This window comes from Taeniopygia guttata, chromosome Z, assembly GCF_048771995.1.
Source record: "Taeniopygia guttata chromosome Z, bTaeGut7.mat, whole genome shotgun sequence".
Classification (NCBI taxonomy): Eukaryota; Metazoa; Chordata; class Aves; order Passeriformes; family Estrildidae; genus Taeniopygia; species Taeniopygia guttata.
Window position 1 is genome coordinate 28,812,779 of NC_133063.1, and position 18,824 is coordinate 28,831,602.

At 37.0% G+C, this 18,824-nt stretch overlaps 1 protein-coding gene across 10 annotated transcripts in view; it reads right to left on the bottom strand.

The window, feature by feature from the left end:
- CSNK1G3 (casein kinase 1 gamma 3) overlaps nt 1-18,608 on the bottom strand; it is a 79,310-nt gene extending 60,702 nt beyond the window's left edge. For 4 of the 10 annotated variants that reach the window (XM_072922912.1, XM_032744142.3, XM_032744136.3 and 1 more), the window contains exons 1-2: nt 18,382-18,604; nt 1,573-1,988 (exon numbers count right to left, since the gene is read on the bottom strand). In XM_072922912.1, coding sequence (XP_072779013.1) covers nt 1,573-1,750 — 178 coding nt within the window. In that variant the 5' untranslated portion in view covers nt 1,751-1,988; nt 18,382-18,604. Of the gene's footprint in view, nt 1-1,572; nt 1,989-4,141; nt 4,200-18,381 lie in introns of those variants that run through there. The other 6 variants (XM_032744138.3, XM_072922910.1, XM_072922909.1 and 3 more) reach the window with 5 other exon arrangements.
- Between the last annotated feature and the right edge of the window lie 216 nt (nt 18,609-18,824).

An 18,824-nucleotide genomic window follows, 5' to 3' on the forward strand; every position in this document is an offset into this window, starting at 1 on the left:
CCTTTTACTTACGTGTTTTACTTTATTTCAGTACTATCAAACTGTAAGTCTTAACTAATTGAATATTGTATTTAAAATAAAATACATTGTTTCACTGTAACAGCTGCAAGTAAGTTAGTCAGATATTAATTCTTAATCAGCTCTGTACTTTGTGACCAAAACAATAGGCAGACAAAAAAATTACTAGTTTGCAGTCGCCTTTATGTAGAATTAATCTTGCTGGTTAGATTTAGCTCATTGAGAGGTTTGAAACAAAAATTAAGATTTGAAGGCAAGTATGCAAAAGTTTGGGAAGTGAGGAAGAGCAATTTTTCAGCTTGATTTGCGGACTGCAAAGGCATGTATGTAACACTGTAAATGTCAAAATGTATCAATTTTGTGTAACTATTAATAGTAGTAACAAGAGAACCTCTTAGTGAGACTGCAAAATTCAGTGTCCTAAGTCAGAGCTGCAGCAATATTTTCTTAAATCCCTCTATAGTATTAATTTGCTACGTTTGTTTACATCATGACAGGCCCCAGAATGTACTACATTAAAAACATATTATATTTTATGCAAACACTATATCATAAATATTGTCTGAAGGGCAATGAGTATTAGTTCTACACAGGCAATGATCAATAGAAACAACACCTATCAATAGAAACAACACCTATATAGCCCACCATCCTCTCAAATATCTAACTGTGAAATCCACCTCTATTTACTGCATGAAGCACTTTAACTCAAACCTTCTAACAATACTAGAATAAATTCTTGCCATTAAGTGTCAAGATGTATTTATTAACACACAGTTGAACTTACACATCTTGAAAACCTTAGCTAATCATGCTGTCCATCCTGGAAATGCAAGTTCCCAAAACTATACTCTTCCAAAAGCTCACACCCATCAGTGTCTATTTTAATAAATGCTAGAATTTCCAGCTGTGCTGCCCAAATTCTTCAAAACTCTACAGGTCCTTCTCAGTCTGCCTTCTCCACCATCTGATTTTCAGCCATCTGTTCAGCAGACAACTTGAGTGACTGAATTATCTCAAATTTTCTCTACAGATTCTCACTGCCCTGTTTAAGAGCAACTCAAGTATTTAGCCTCACTACATTAAAAAAGAAACCAAGGAATTTCCTTGCTCATGGGTATTAAGAATTCTGTAGTACCTGGTTACAGTATCTGCAAGAGATCTGCCAGACCTACAGGACAGGGATGTCTCTCATATATTTAGTCCTAAATATAACTCAATAAAGTGCTTCAGGAAGTCAGAAAAGCCTGCCACAATAACCATGATGTAGCTTCCAACATCTTGGAAGAGAAAACTGACTGAATTAGGAGAGCACTGCACATAGCTAGAAAACATTTCAGTCACAGAAGTATCCTGATGTACAGATTCTTCATGTCATTAAGCTTGCACTGGCTGGGGCAAAACCACAAAATATGGGCTGAATGTGCCTTGCACAATTGAAGCTCTGAGACAGTTTGAAGAGCTGCACGGTATTCAAAGAGAAATTTTCTTACCTAGACTGCATAAAAATTGCCTTGAATAATGTAAAGTGAAATAAATTAACAAGAATCTTACCTAACCGTAGTTCTCCAAAATTACCGCATCCAATTTTTTTACCAACTCTGAAGTTAGGGCCAACCATTAACACTCCACAATTTGAAGAACCAGGTCCACGTGGATTATGGTCTGATCTCCCACTAGGCCGTGCCATTCTTTCATCTGGTTTGTCTTTGTCTTTCTTTTTATTTTCCATGTCAAGTTTATGGTACTCCACTTTGATTTATTCCTCTTTTTAAAAATCAGTATAAGCAAATTCCAGTTGGACAAGGTGAGAATGAAAACATCATGACTGAAATGTCCAGCCGGTTACTGTCAGGAAGCAGTCAACGGCATCATGCTCATCCTGTTTGCAAAGCCTTGGTGGTACCTGTAGTAAAACGTATTTCCAGAATGCACGACACCAGCAGGATTTCCTAGTCTTTAGAGGAATTCTGTTAAAATAAAAACAAAGTTATTCAAGACACTAAGATTCTTGTACAAAATTACCTTTCCCTTCAACTAGCCTCACAATTAAGCTGTAATTAATTATATTTGCTTTACAGATCTATGAAAAGCACTACTTTAAGGTAAATTCTATTTCTAGTATGTAACAGCAAGTGATATTGTTGTGACTGAAGTGTACTAAAATTTCAACACTTCAAATAATAGGTTGGTTTTTTTTAAAGCAATAAAAAAGACCTACAAAACTTCTTCCTGAATAAACACTCTTAATATTGATGCTTGGACACACTCATTTCACCTTATGCCAGCTCTTCAAAAGATATTTATTTTCCCTCAAATATAATCTGCTGTTTTAAGCAAATGCTCAAGCTGCAGTTATTGAAGTTATAGAAATATATTGTATTTTCTGAACTGTAATTTCTGAGATGTACAAATTATAAACTCATGGCAAGGACGAGTTTTTTCAGTAACTCTAAAAGTCTAAAGTGTAAAACTAAACCGTATTTACTTATTCTCCCATACTATACTTCTGTCATAAATCTGTTTCCTTGCTCCCCTTCTCCCTTCTTTAGCATCACTGCCTAGACACAAACTTCCACAAAATTCATGCAAAGCAAAAACAATGTTATCTTATTACTGTAATAGGAATCATAAGAAAGCTTTTGTTTTTAAATTGAGTTGTAAGAACACTGGATATTGTTTTCTATTTGATGACAGTGGCATAAACCCCCGTAATTCAGAAGTTTCTATGCCATAATTGAGAAGCGGGAAAATTCCACAATGAGTTAAACATCTGTCCAAAATTATTTTCCTACATTTGCTTCAATGTTGGGAATACACTGCAGTAATGGAGAACATCCTCTGGAAAAATGTATTTCATGTGCTACACCCTATTTTAAAGGTAGTCACCAGGAGCTTATTTTTAACACTTTGAGATGAAGACACTTTTACTTTGTAAACCAATTTCTCACAGAGTAAAATTATTACTCACATCTGACCACAAAATTTCAAAAATCAAAGTGGTAATAGTGAAAAATATACAAAATAATATGAACAGTCACATGAATAGCTGCATCTGCTAAATCCGACATAGTTATAGCATGGTTATAACTAGATGACATTTAAAAATCATTAATCAACAGCTGACTAACCTATTATCTGAACAATGAAGTACATGGAAATTTGTTTGGCAAAGAAATATGACCGCAATATGACCATAAAAGGGGGAATGAAAGGCTTGTTCTGAGATCAAAAAACACAAATGCAGGTTACAATTAAAGATGACTTGCTTACAACTAAAGATGACTTGCTTAATACCAGGGAAAAGGACTTCAGCAGCAGTTAATTAAAGCTGTGGTGTTTTATGGTACAGACAGAAGTGTTTAAGAGAAAACAACAGGCACATACTACATAATCTTGCAGGTTTTCAGATGCCCTAAAGTCACCTTCTAAACCACAGATCTCAAAGGATATGACTCAATGGGAAGCAATAGGTAATTTCCCCTCACCCACTATGCTACAAAAGCTAAAGAAGAAATAAGAAAGCTAGACATCAAGTGTGTTGAAGTAGAACTTCAAGGTCAGCATGTTTGATGCAACGGAATGCAACTAGATGTTTTAGGTACCAAAGAAAAGAAGGCTTCCATATTTTACTAGTTTTTTCAGAAAGAACTTACAATAAACAATCCTAGAATTTTTAGTGTACCGAATACATGACAAAAACCAGCAATTTTGATTTCCAGAAATGTTTCTATTATATGGACAAATCTATTACACAGTAACTTATGTCCTCCCCTTTCCTCCTGTTGAACCAACAGATACTCCATTTACATTATAGGTAAGCTTTCTTATATAAACTGAATTTAGTACTTTTTATAAGACATGTGCTAAATAACCAACACAAGTCCCTCACATTTTTCCCACACTACATATCAAAACGAAGACATCCAAGTATTCCTTGTCACAGTTTCTCCAGGACACAGCCGCTCTCTTATATTTTCCTAATGAAATAATCTGCAATTAACTCAAAATAAGGACAGTGCTTATGACTTTATTCATTTTGAAGTTTCTGTGCGATATTTTATGTGTTTATCTTAAAAATACAAAAATTTCTCGTTGTTATATTTAATTGTATTGTATTTACCTATGACAGTATTATAATGTTGATGGCAGTATCTTCTCTTCACCATAATGCTTACTTTCTAGAGGAAAAGCACCAAAAGGCAAAGGGATATATTTATGTAGTATTTGCAATTATTTATCATGTAAAACATTTTCATACAGAATAAAAGTACAGTTTTTGGAACTGTTCATTTTTTTTAGACTATTGAGGAAGATGCAGCAGATATGTCTCGAAGACTCAACATAATTTTTTTAAGGCTCAGAAATCAGACATCATTCAAAGGTGTGCATCATCTGAAGCACAAAAGGAACACATACAGTGTAAGCATTGTAAATTATTTGCAAAATCATTTTCTTGCTACATGATAGTTTTGGACAATCTGTGTGAAAAACACTCCATCCTCATTTCACAGCTTGATTTTCTTTTTAATTTTCCTTTTTTCATTTATGCCTACATAAATGAGCACACTTAAACCACAAACTTCAGCCCAACATCAGGGAATGTTGTTAGGATTGAAATAACTGTTCTTAGTTCAAAAATATGTAGGACTAAATATCAGGACAATGGCAAACACCATCAAAGCCAAGTTGACAAAGCAGTATCATAGGAGTGAAATTACTATGTTCAAGTGTGAAGAAAACGAGAAGGGAAAATAAGCTATCAAAAGAAAGTCAAAATGGTATTACATAGAAGAACAAGTAATTAGATCTCAATTATAAATTAAATCTGTAATCTATACAGACTGAAGATAAAAAATAAAACAAGATTGAAAGAAAGCAAGTAACTTCAAAGTAAATGACATGCACAACTAACAGTAGCTACCAGAGGTTTCATTTTTTTTGGTGTAATCTCATAGACTTTTCCAAGCAGTGCAGAGAGTGTGTGTGAAAAGTAAGAAGCGGCACAGCAAAGAAAAGTAAGAAAAATTACAATAGGGTTTCAACTGGCTGACAATTCACACACCTAACACCCGCAAAACTATATCCCTAGATTAGAGCTATAAATCTACACATCTCTCTAAATCTCTGCTTGAAAATGTCCCAATTAACACTACTGAAGACTACATGCCACATAAGAATCCTATTCTGTAGCAACGACAACTCTCTAGGACACTACATAAGGCAGAACAGAAGAACAACTCATTTAAGAATGTTCTTTATTCATACATTTCACAAATGCCTGATCCTGCAGCAACAGCAGGAACACCACTGTAATTAAATGCAAGCTTACATGTTCCAAAGTGTCGTCATGACAATGTTCATACTCAAGTCACCTTTAAAAAAAAGAAACTTACTATCTACCTTATTCCTTTTTCATATTCCAGATTTACTCCTAAATAAACTAATTAAGAGAACATTCAATTAGCTAAATAGAACATTCCACTGCCCAGGAATGACAAACTTAAATGACACGTACAACCATAACCACTCCCTTAGGTAATATAGGCATTACCTTCACATTGTAACTACAAGATTATACTGATATTAGCAGTGATGTATGCTAACATTTTTCTCTACTTTTAAGAAAAGCATACAGCAGCAAAAGAGCTACAGAGGAAAATGTGATGGAGCTTTAAACTACATTGGAAGACGGAAAAGACACAAACAGGTTTAACAGTAATAAGCAATGGGATGGTATGCCAAAATTCAAGGAACTGAGTGCTAGTGAGATCCTTAAACTGGTCCAGGAGGTGTCAGCTCCAAGCGATCACACCCAAAATGTTTTCACACCAACACACATAGCATGAGGATCATCAATGGAATAAGTGAAACCTGGTGGATGAGCCCCTTGATTGATGTGCCATGTTGGATGGTCACAAGCTCTCCAGGAGGGACAGGCAGGGCAGGTGAGCTGGAAAGGCTGGAATATTGCCTGAAGCCAGCAATGGCAAGCTGACAGTCTCTGAGTAAGGATTAAGGGACAAAAAAATAATGCGGACATCATTGTACGAGTCTACTATAGGCTACCTACCCAGGACAATGATTCCAGAGAATTACTCTTTGAAGAACTAAGGGAAACCTTCAAAACAGCTGCCCTTGTCCTTACAAGAACATCAACTTGTCATATGTTAACTGGGAGCACCACACAGCTGGCACAAATAGGTCCAGAACAGTCCTAAATCTGGATAGTCTTATGATACAGTAACTGATAAAACCAGCTACAAAAGGTGCCCTCCTTGATGTGCTGCTTATTAACACGGAGGATCTCATAAATGAAATGGTGACTGGTGGCCACCTTGGCCACAGTGACCACAAAGCAATTGAGTTTAAAATCTCCCTAATCAGGAGGAAAAGTGACAGCAAGATTTCAGTCCTGGGCATGACAAGAGCTGAATTCATGCTCTTTAGGGAACCAGTAAGGTGCCCTGAGAAAATGGTTTTGTGGGTGCTGGGGTCCATCAGATCTGATTATTTTCTAAGCCTCACCTCCTAGGGGCACAGGAGCAGGAAGTTCCAAAATGTCAGAAGTCAAGCGGAGGAGGCAGAAGGCCAGCTTGGCTGAGCAGGAATCTTCTCTCAGAAATAAGGCAAAGAGCTGTATGCCCAGTGGAAGCAAGGTCTGATGAAGGGAAGAGCTACAGAGATGCTGCAACCACTGACAGGACCCGAGGGAATGGCCTGAAGTTGTGTCAGGGGATATTTAGGTTGTATGTAGGAAAAGTTCTTCACTCAGAGGGAGGCTTGGCACTGAACAGGTTCCCCAGGGAAACAGGCACAGCATGAGCCTGACAGAGCTCAAGAAGTGTCTGGGCAACACTCTCAGGCACACGGTGTGACCCTGAGGGGTGTCCTGTGCAGGGCCAGGAGTTGAACTTCAATGATATTTCAGGGCCCCTTCTAACATGAGATATTTTATTATTTTATGAAAGACAATAAAGAAATAGTCCTGGTTTCAGTACAAGGCATTTAAAATTCACTCCGTCTTCTGGCATTTTCAAACTTATGCAGTTTCTCACCTCTCAATTATCTGTCCACATATTTCTAAGCCCAAGGGCTCATGATTTTTGGCAGTTACAGTAATTTAGCAACACAACCTCTCACATCTTCTAGAAAAGTGCAGAGAAAGTTTCTAGTGCCTTTGCCAAAGAGACTTTCTTTAACACTACATGTAATTTTTATTGAATACTTCACCTACTACAGTCTTCAACTGAAATGAAGAATAGTTACATTCACTTTCCAATGATTATTTCCATGTTACAAATACATTTGTACTGTAGAAAAAATAACACAAGATCCCATCCAACAAAACTCCTTTAGAAATACTTAAGAGTAGAAAATCTGAAATTCATACTACAAATCTGAAACCAAACAAGAGCTTCGCTGTGAGATCATAATACGAAACTTAAATACCTAATCAACTATTTCTGCTATTTTTGTATACTTCATGGAACAATTAAGCTATTCTTTCTAGATTAGTTATTATTGCATTATTTTCATTCATTTTTATATACGTGTCTCCATGCAACAGATGAAAGCTATGAAATTCCAAATCCACAGCACAGAGGCTCATAATTGAAGATCCCCCTGAAAGTTTAGGATAGCAGTTTCTAACTGCAAGGAAGTTTTCAGACAGCATTTGAATTGGAAAATATCCCTAAAATTATATATTATTTAGTTAGATCCACTGTTTATTTAAAATGAAAAATAAACATTTCATGACAGAAGAGTGGATTTCATTATTTTCACTTTAGTCCAAGAAGAGCAACTCAAGCTTTCACATGACTTTTACGTGACCCAAAGTTGAGTTGCTATTCCAATGATTTATACTACAAATAAATGTCTATAACTTTATTTTTTGTATAATATTTTCCTAAGGAAAAACTAAAATAAAAAGTTGCTTAACGATTCACTGCATAACTCAACTAAATGTAGCCAAATTATTACTTCATCATTTTTCAGATCTCCAAAGCAGAAACAATATGCAAAGTCATGAGCACTTCAGTCAAAACTAAAAACAAATTTCATGTGCTGAAATATTCAGTACATAAAACTTCCACAGATGGTACATACTCATGATACCAGCTTTGAAAAACAAAGAACATTTCCAAACAAATTTCTTCTGATACAATTTCTCTCTCCAGCTCTCAGTAACCTGTATCAAAATTGCTCATTACTGGATCATTTTACAAGTCTTAGATGGTGATCTTCATATGTGACCTAACACAACGAAAACTTACTCATCAACAACTCATTTTGCTCTAAACAATATAATCTACTTCATACACCTGGGGAATTCCAAGACTAATGGCATCTGATTTTACTTTTTTTTTTAAATTTTTTCACATATCAACGAAATACAGCTTGGCATTATCTGCTCTTCATATTTTCAGAAGTTAGTTAATTCATCAAAGACTCTTTTATTATCCCATTCCTTAGGTACTTATTCTGACTTCAATTAGGTAAACAATTACCTTGGAAGCACTGTAAAAAGACTATGTACATTCCCTGAAACATCATCTTCCCCCAAAAAAAAAAAATCAGTAGTTTGTAGCAGATGTGAACTAATCCAAGAATTAAGGACAGTCTTCTTCAGCTTCATGTAGGAAGACTGCTGTCTCCACAATAATAAAATAAGAAACATACAAGAAGTGACAATGCACCTAAATAAGATCTTCAGCAGGATTAACATTCAAGCCATCAAAAACCACTGCCACATCATTTCTCTGCCAATTTGCTTTTCAAAATACTGAACTACAGAACCCACATTTGCTACATTTTCTTCACAGAGAAGAAGTACATAATACACAAGTAAGTTTGAAATCCTTCCTAGAGTTTTATCAGCAAAGAGGGAAAACACACAAAGCAACTGCTATTTCTTGAACACACAGAATTTTTCACACTTCAGAAGATACGGGTGTTTATTTAAGAATGCAAATATAATAACCTAATTTCAAAGGCAAATTAAACTTCTTTACAACACATTATGCAGGAGCTCTACGCTACCATTTCTTTCTTACTTAAAAGTCTCAGTTTTCCACTGATTCTCATTTTCACTTTCTGAAACTCAGACAACAGTACTGTTCTCGCAGCATTCGGTCTTCTTCCACATCTGCCTTTTGTAATACCAACCTATTCTAGACTCAGCTAAGTTTTGCAAAACCAAGAACAGAATTTATTAATTTTGGTGTACAAATTAGACTCTCAGCATTCCTAAAAAAATATGATGGTTGTAAAATATGTATTTGCTTACTCTTACAGATATGTATGATCTTCCTCATAAAACAAGGGTTTAGATAACTGAATGTAAGCCTACATAGATACAGTCTCAGTCTTCAAATTAATGTGAGATACATTCAAAGAAGCAGCCTAAATGAAACTGTCAAGGTAAATCCAAGTATCTTCCTTATGAATGAATTTACATAACCAAGCCTTCAAAAAAGTCTTGTTTTCATCTCTAGTGGTAAATATATTAAATAAAAAATAACATTTTTCTCTTACCATATCAACTGCCACACACTATTTTCAACAAAAATAATTAATTCAAGATTCTAGAATAAACATTTCAATTTTCATGTATATAGGCATGTCCCTAGGAAAAGTACATCAACAAACCACATACAGCCACATATAATACTCCTTTAATGCACAAAATCCAACTGAGCTTTATTAACACATTTCATCAACCACTCGCCTGTACAAGAACTACCCAAAAACTTACCTCATCCTTACTGAAGCTTGTTTAAGTCTATTCTAGACTGAAGCTTGTTTAAGTCTATTTAAACTAGTGTAATTTTTCCTGTACCAAGGTTTAAAGTCACATGAACACATCAGAGGGCTGCCAATATCCAAATTCTGTGTCTGTTCTCTACACTTAATTTTGTCAGTTGCAAGTCTACCACCTAATGAACAATAATGCATCCTTCTGCACCACCAACTGCCAGCTCTGGTCAAAATGCTGTCACATCAGAAGACATGTAGAATACTGGGAGTCACCCTAACTCAACCCAATTTTTCCACAAATGACAGCCTGGGCTAATTATGTAGCAATTAAGATCTCCAAGCAATCTCTTCATCTCTGTTAATGCTAAACAAACATCAGCTGAGATGGCTCTGGTCACTGCATAAACATTTCTATTTTCTCATTGATCTAGACGGGCAAGGTTGGCTCTAATCTATGAATCTTCATCGTAGACTTTCACTACAAAATCCTATCAACTTCACTTAAGGATTCCATGCAAGTTCACGCAGTTACTTGGCTAAAACTTCTCTCATGCATCCTTCTTGCACTTTCATATAATTACCATTTCAGAGTAAAAGCTGAACATCAGTTTTCAGGAAGGAGAGCCATAACACAAGGAATAATTTTTAACATCAAATTACACTATTAAACCTGATTTACTAAAAAGAGCACAGAAAGGACAAAACTGATGGTTAAGCAATATTTCAATCATTTGTTTCTTCACATTTCCACCACCACAACTATACAGACTTAAACAGTACTTAAATGGGCTACAGTGTCCACAGCTGGCAGAAAGCTGGTGCTGAGCTAGCTAATACTACATAATGGAGGCATTAATTTTCCACACACCACAGCACACAAGTATTATAGCAGAACAACAGAAAGATTCAGATTAGCCAAAGGCTAGGTGAAAAACTGTGAAGTTAACGCATCTAGAAGTTAGGGAAAAAAGAGTATTGCATTTCATCTAACACCATAACTATATCTGAAGACAAAATTAAGTAGCATTGTGAAACACCCCAGTGCTACATGGAAAAAAAACCCAAAACATTTCTAAGAGTCCAAAAGAAACTCATTTGGTCTTCAAGTTAGATTTTGGATAGGCTAAAATACATAATGTGCTCTAGCACTCCACAGTGATTGTGAAGATCAGTTTTCAAAATTAAAAGTAGTTTTAGTTCTCTGACACAATTCCCTGTCACTTAATTTTAATTACATGGTCAGATTCCACTTCAAGAACTTAAGACAGGAGTGAAGTTCAAATTTCGTAACTCCACATGTGAGGAAAGGGATAACTCACAGCACAGGAAAATGTCTCTAGACTAAGTTTTGCAGCTATGAACCTGTCAAGGATTTCTAACAATAACAAATTACATGGCAATCAAATTATTCTGCTTAATTGTCTCCATAAACTAGATAGGTACCTTCTACAGCAGTTCCAAGTATTTCACTACTACACACACTTGCAACTCTTCTATTATAAATGCAGGTGAACCCAGTGGGAAGAAATTACAATGTCTGACTCCAGTTCAGAAGGCTGAATGATTTCTTTATTATAACTATACTTATAATACATTAATATACAATTTAAAGGAGATACTAAAACTACAATACCTACTTTTTCTAACTACCATATCTAACTAACTCACAACTCATGACCCTCTCTTGAGAGTCCAGATATAGGTGGAATGGACTGGCCATCAGGCTCAAACAATCCTCACCAGAATCCAATCAAGCAATCACCTCAGGTAAACAACTCTCCAAACACATTCCACATAGGAAAAACAAGGAGCAGAAATAGAAACTGTTTTCTCTTTCTCTCCTCTGTGCTGAGAGACAGAAGAATGTGCCTGCCACTCTTCTCTCACTTGCATAACTTTCACTGCAATGTATACCTAAAATGTCTCTATTAAATTGAGAGTTCAATAGTCTTCAAAAAGCTATAAAGCTTTTTTCTTCTGTTATAAGTTTAATATGGAATAAAATGGTATTGCTAAAGTCTCATACACCACACCTAACGGAATCATGCTTGAAACCTTCATATTGAATGCATAAGATGCACATGGACACAAATTTAAGGAGAAACACTAGCTATTAAGTTAGCGATTAACTTAAGTTCTTGGATTCATCATCAGTGATGTAATACAAAACGTATTTAAACCAATGCCTTCGTATGGAACTTAGAGGAAAAAACAAGTCTCACAGTGTTTTACACAAATTCAAATGACACAATATGAAAACATCTGATGTAAATTTAAAATTCTGAGAACAATACAATCAGTACTGTTGACATCAGTAACTGATGGCAGTTATTTAACTACATTGATTTTAAATCAAAACAAAATAAAACAAAATTCTCAAGCACTAAAATGAGAAAATGTCAGTATGCTGATGTGGGCACTTGTGTGTAGGAAACTCTTGCTGTATTACTTCAGAAGATTAAAATAGAGTCATTCCTCAAAAGCAACAACGTTAGCTAAACTGAGCTGTCTACAGATTAGGGTTCAACACCCACACAGCCCCAGTGTAGTAATTTCAATCTTTCTGGTTATCTTTCACATATCCATAGCATTCTCAGGCCACCCTCTGATACATCTTCAGCTCAATTTCTCCACAAAACCTCTTCTTTCTTCCCACATTAAAATGTTCCCTTCTTGCTTAGTGAAGAGAGATGTTCTGTTGCTTGCCTAGTACTATAAGTTGCAAGCTTAACAGCTCTCAAGCTACTACCACACAAAACATACAACATTCTTCCTTCACCATGGTAATGGTTAATAAATATCTATGATCTAAATTGGGTTTTGTGAAGCTTATAGGAACTTATCTTCACAGGCATAACAATCTAAGCTTGGTTAAAACTGCCCTAAAAATTCCACATTTCTACAGGCAGCAAATGAGAGAGCTGCAGATCAGAAATACCTCATTTCCTTATAATACCTTAAAAAACAGACTCTTTTTTTCAGGAGAAAATTCAAAGTACAATCAACAGAATTTACTTAAAGGTCTCCCAGTGTTTTACATAAAAACAAACAATAGTGAAAATACTGTTGGCAAAATGAAAAGCAAAGACAAAGATCATTTCTGTAAAGACATTTACCTCTCTGTCTGACAAAAGCTTCAGAGCAAATTTAGTTATTCTGTCTTCCTTTTGTCTGTTGGAAAAATTCTGCCCTCCCTTTTTACTCTTAACCATAAATTCAAGTTTGACAATTTTTTATTTCTCCAGATTTAAAGATGCCTCAGCCTACCATCAGCAAATGTTACACAGAAACTTTAACAACCTGATTCACTGCACAACCTACTCTTGGAACATTGAAAGATATGAATGAATGCCAACTGAAGCGATCTCCTACAGAAAGTAAAACATATTCTATACTGGACTTCTCTGTTTCAAGAAGAAAACATTTGTAAGGTTCAACTAAGAAAATACTCGTGGTTGAGGTGAGAAGTGTCTTCCACGACCCCTAAAGCAATCATGTCCCTGACTTTAGCCTCTACAGTATTACTTCATCTTCCCAAAATTACTGCACAATTATGATTTTAAAAAGCTGTATTTTTATTGACATTATCTACATTTAAACTGACATCAAAAATATCAATACTACATGAAATTAAATATGTTCTTCATTATAAGCCAAAACTCCTCTAAAGCAACATTTAATGCCTTTAAAGATTGCTTTATGTCATTAAATTAAAAAGCTGTTGAAACAGGAAACAGGCTAACAGTCATGTTAACTACTTCATTCAAATATAAAATTGAAAATGCTTGGTGCCTAAAATACAGAAAGATACTCACAGGATTCTTCTATACATAATAACACAGTTTTTAAATAGTACTTTCTACTAAGCTGCAGACACGTGCCCTATCTGGACTAAATCACACCTTCCAACATCATGAAGGGAACCTGTCAAGAAGCCCATGCTTTTAAATTATTTTCTACACAAATAGAAAATGCAGCCAATGAAGCTTTAAAAATTGAACAGTTTCAACATTCACCAGGTGACTCGCATCTCAAGGTCAAAGACAAACCAAAAAGAACAATTTCATGGGTTCAATGGAACCTAAGTCTGAAATTTGCAAAATGTAAATGACAAAATGCAATTAAGACATTTGATGGGTTAGTACAATGAGTCTTCTCCTACTGCATGTGGCACGCCACCTGCTGCTTCCATCACACACCAGCATCAGTGAAGCCACTACTCACACCTCAGACTACCAGAAAGCTCACAAACCTCAGTAACTCTACTCAACAGAAGCTGAATCAACTCATTGAGGGATACAAGAGACAGGACGAAGAGCAAGAGAGGAGCTATTAAACTGCCCAGCCGGAAATGGTGCAGGGAATGCCCCATATTAGAGAGAAGGGCCTTTCCAACACCAAAGCACAGTCACAATGACTGGTGTTTCACAGCCCATCAAGTACGTCCCTTCAAGGACATCATACCCCAGCGACCTCCATACACAAACTGCCACCCCAACACTGCCTTCAACTCTGCTTCTGATGGAAACTGCTCCAACTACATTCTATTATTGCACAGAGTTTATTGAACAAAGAGTTTGGCAACTCACAAATTACTCAATGAATAACTGCAGAGAATACAATAAGTTGTGACAAACCACAAACTTCAAACTGAAATCTAGGCTCTGCTTGTCATAAAACATCTGTATTTTTGGCCTGCTGAAAAGGACATCATCCTCCACTATTGTAGTTCACATCCTGTCTTTAATCAAAAATAACATAATCAAAACACATGGCTGATGAAGAGTATAAATCACCATGCAAGGAAACTGGAGGAAAAAGAATTATTTCTAGGAAAATAACATTAAATTTGTTTAACTTCGTAATTTAATGACCTTAAATTACTAAATTAAGTGAAACTGTTACTACAAGGTCTTAGTATGTTAAAAGCTAAGCTAAGCTTACAGAGAAGATCCTAAAGCCCAGGAAAAAACAGTTGCAGTTTTATTAGTGATGCTACACACAAAGTCAAATTAACTAATAAACTTACCTGAATATGCAAATCTTACCTGTGTGTGTCATGGGCTTCTGTGACCCACAGCTACCTGAGCAAACATTTGGGCAAAGACATTTCTAATTGATCAGTACGTCTCCCATTCCAAACTCCACAGCACAAAACAAGATACCAGACACAAATGGCAAGATAACTGTTTTAGCTTTTCATAGCTACAGAATATATCTATTTTGTACTAAATACTCTTCTTTTAACAGCGAAATGGGGATTTTTAAAAAGGTTTCCTACACAAAGTCAAAAACATCAGATTAAGGAGGTGGTGAAGAGAGGGAAGTGTAGATGCTTAAAATGTCTTCTGTAAGAGATAAGGAACACGCAGTTCAATAAACATGCTAGAAGAATGCACTGGTAAATGCATTTGTAATACTGTGAAATTTTTGTATACTTGATATTATGTATTTAACACAAATATTTATATTTTTATATATATATGTATATTTAATATATAAGTATTGTCTCCCTCTTTTGTTAGAAAGAAACCTTTTAATAAATTTAAGGTAACGAATACATCATCTAGAAAACAGTAGAGTAAATATAACAGGTGAGCTAACTCTCACCAAAATAAATTATTCCACACTATACGTCTAAGAGTTTCATAACTCCCTCTGAAAGTTAAAGTTTCAGAAAGCTCCCTAAGTAACCACAATCCAAACCAATTCCACAGCATGGATCGGTGTGTGATGTCTCTTCTTCTACATCCTCCCTGTGCCAAAGAGGGGACATTAAATTCTAAGTGGCTTACCAAAGATGACAGGGTTCCAGGCACTATATCTGTTGTCATCCACCCTACCTTCTCACTAGACTGTTTTTATTTAAGCAACTATTTAGCTTAAACACAGATTTTTCTACATCCAGCTGTTTCAGCTGTAGGTCACAAACCTCTAGAAGTCCAGTGACAATGTTTGGTAGGTTACTCAGAATTACACTTAGAAAAACAAGCACAGCAGCATCAGGCTTGATCTCATTGCACTGGTTCTGCAGCAGCACTGAGGAGCCATTAAAACGTCTGCATAGCATTAAAAAAAATTAAGGATTGTCAGAAAATATACAACTACTTCAAAGTCACTTTTTTACCTTTTAATAGATCAGGGAAATAATTATATAGAAGTCTCAAAACATTTTTGAAAGAGTGTTAAAGGCCCAGTGTGCACTGGAAACATACCATTCCATTTACATTAAGAAATTACTCCCAAGTATCACACAGTGAGTTTTAGATCACTTAAACCCAGACCATGGCTAAAAAGGATTATTCCACTCTTCCCTTAAGCACTATCAAGTAGTTTGTTCATACAACCTCAGGTGAGGTATTAAGGGTTGACTGAGAACTCTAAATATTCATTTGCAGCTGAATCAGTGAACCTAAATTGTGAAAAAACAATATCTCAAACTCCCTTACAACTTGGTTATTCCTGTGGTTTGTGTGTGATTTTAATTACATTCTTATTTTCATTTACAACATCCCAAAAAAATCACTCAACAGTAAAATGAAAAGCCTGAGGAACAAGACATAACTATATGTCCTGCCTACAACAGACAAAAAAATGAAAAAATGTTCAGCTGGAGAAAAGTTAGATAAAGACAGTTAATAGAGGTGATCAGTACCCTGTTCAATTTCTTTCTTGTAATTAGAAGATATTGGAGAAAAATAACCACTGTTACTTCCCTATTCCTTACGATCCATTTATTGTTGTCTCAAAGGCATAACTAAACTAAATTATTCTTAAATATTGGAAGACTTCCTAATCTTTTTTAAACAAATTTTCAAGGCAAGAGTAAAAATGTTAGAAAAATATATGTAACTTTGATACTTCTAATTCCATTTAGCACAGTAACTATAGTGAACCAAGAACAACTCTCTTTAAGACAAACTTTGCGGATACAGTGCACACACTAAGATGTGATACAATGCATGAGATTTAGTTATGCGATTAGGTCAATTAGGAAAAAAATTAATTATTAAAAATTTACAAAAATAAGTAAATTCAGTCATGTTAATTGTACATAAGTAGACTGGACAAGGGAAAAAAGCTTTCGCAGATTCAGTTACTCTTTTTTTTAGGGGAAGAACAATTTTAGAAGGTTTAAGACATGCCCTGTAACAGGTTCTCTTAACTAATCTTCAATATATTTATCTTGATCATACAGAAGAAAAGAAAACTCTACAGAAAATATGATTGATCAGAACTAGTAGTCTACATTCTGAAAATAATTTACATTTTATAAGCCAATACATCTATTTGATGTAGAGTTGCAAGATAAAAAGATTAATTTAATTAGCTGAAAGTCATCCTCAACTGATGTAAATACTCTATTGTCTGCCAGGTAATTTCTCCATTTCAGGTCAGCACAACAAAATACCACTTTTTTCCACTGAAAATACTATTTAACTGTTGATACATCTCAATTAAAAAGAAAATGACTAAAAGATACTGAGGTCGAGAGAAGACATCTCCTAAAATACAGTTGGCACAGAAACTTCTATCTCATCTTTTCCCTTTAAAACAAAATTGCTTTACTCCCATCTTGGATTTTAACTTCCCAACGCAGTTCGGGATAAACTGCACTCACTAGACAGGTGGGTTAAGAAGAGTCATGAATCTAAAGAGTAGGTAAGTTGTTTATCCTTACAAGCAGTCATAACCCAGGCAGCAGGGCTTAACAGGCTTAACAGTGCGCTTCACTTATAATCATGCTTAAGCATATGACCAGTATCTAACTACACATGCACTTAAAAATTATCTTAACAATAAAATTCAACAAGAAAAAAAGTCTTCGATTATATTCCAAATTCTTTTTATACACTGCACGTCACTTCAACACTCATTAAAGGTGTACCAGTAAAATGAACAAGAATGCCTGAAAATAAGGTCTGTCCAAGTTCCATGGTGAATCACTGAAACATCATTTTTAGAGATTTTAATTAATCAAACTTAAAACGACTACATTCAGAGCCTAAAAATAGCTTTCTGAAAAGCAAAACAAAATAATAAAAGAGCACCGGCAGCTCAGTTTAGCGGTGACAGATCAGCTGTAACCTGCTGATCTGCTAAACCAGCAGGTTAGCAGACCAATTCTACCCCACCAACCTACTTCTACAGACCAGGAAAAGAAATTTATTTGTTCCTACAAACCCAGCTTGGTATTCGGTCGGACCAAGCACCGCCGGCAGCACCGACACTGCCACATAGGCCGCCACATAGGAAACCCCACCGCCGCAAGCAACTCCTGCAGGAGAGGGCACTCGGAGGTCTCACAGCGACAGCTCTTGCCACCCGGAGGCGACGGGCCCTCCCAGCACCGGCAGAGCCCCGCCGCCCCGGCCGGCACGCCAACCCGCACAGCCCCGCACAGCCCCGCACAGGCGCCAGCTCTCTTAACCCCGGCCCGGTCGCTGTCGCCCCGGTCGCTGCCGCGCTTGCAGGGGCTTCCCGCCCCCCGCAAGTCCCGCGGCCGCCAGGGAAAGGAGGAGAGAGCCAGCCCAAGGCCTCGGCCCGCGGGGGGGCTGCAACCGCCGCCGCCCCGAGAGGCGGCAGGGGACTGCAACCTACCGGGGAGGCCAGGGGAGCGGGACACAGGCTTCGGCGTTCGGCCCTTCACCTCCGAGCACTGCTTGCCGATCCGCCCCGCCCCTGGCGCGGGATTCCGAAGCGGGGCTGGCTGCAGCTATACGCCGAGGCGGAGCGGAAGCGAGGGCGGCCCCGAGCGCCCGCCCCTTCCCACGGCGGCACAGCGCCCGGGAGGGCGGGACACGCCGCGAGCCCCGGGCGTGAGTGATTGACAGGGCGCACCGGCCACTCGAAGGGCGGGAAGCGAACATCAGGTTGGGAGAGTGGGCGGGGCTTGCTGGTGGGCAGAGCCGGCATCCAATGAGGGCCGGGTGGGGCGGGGCAGCGTGGGGACGGAGCCAGCAGCGGCCCTGGGCGTCGCTGGGAGGTGCTTGTGCCGCGGCTTCGCTGCTCCCCTCAGGGCTCAGGGCTCGCGGTCCCTCATC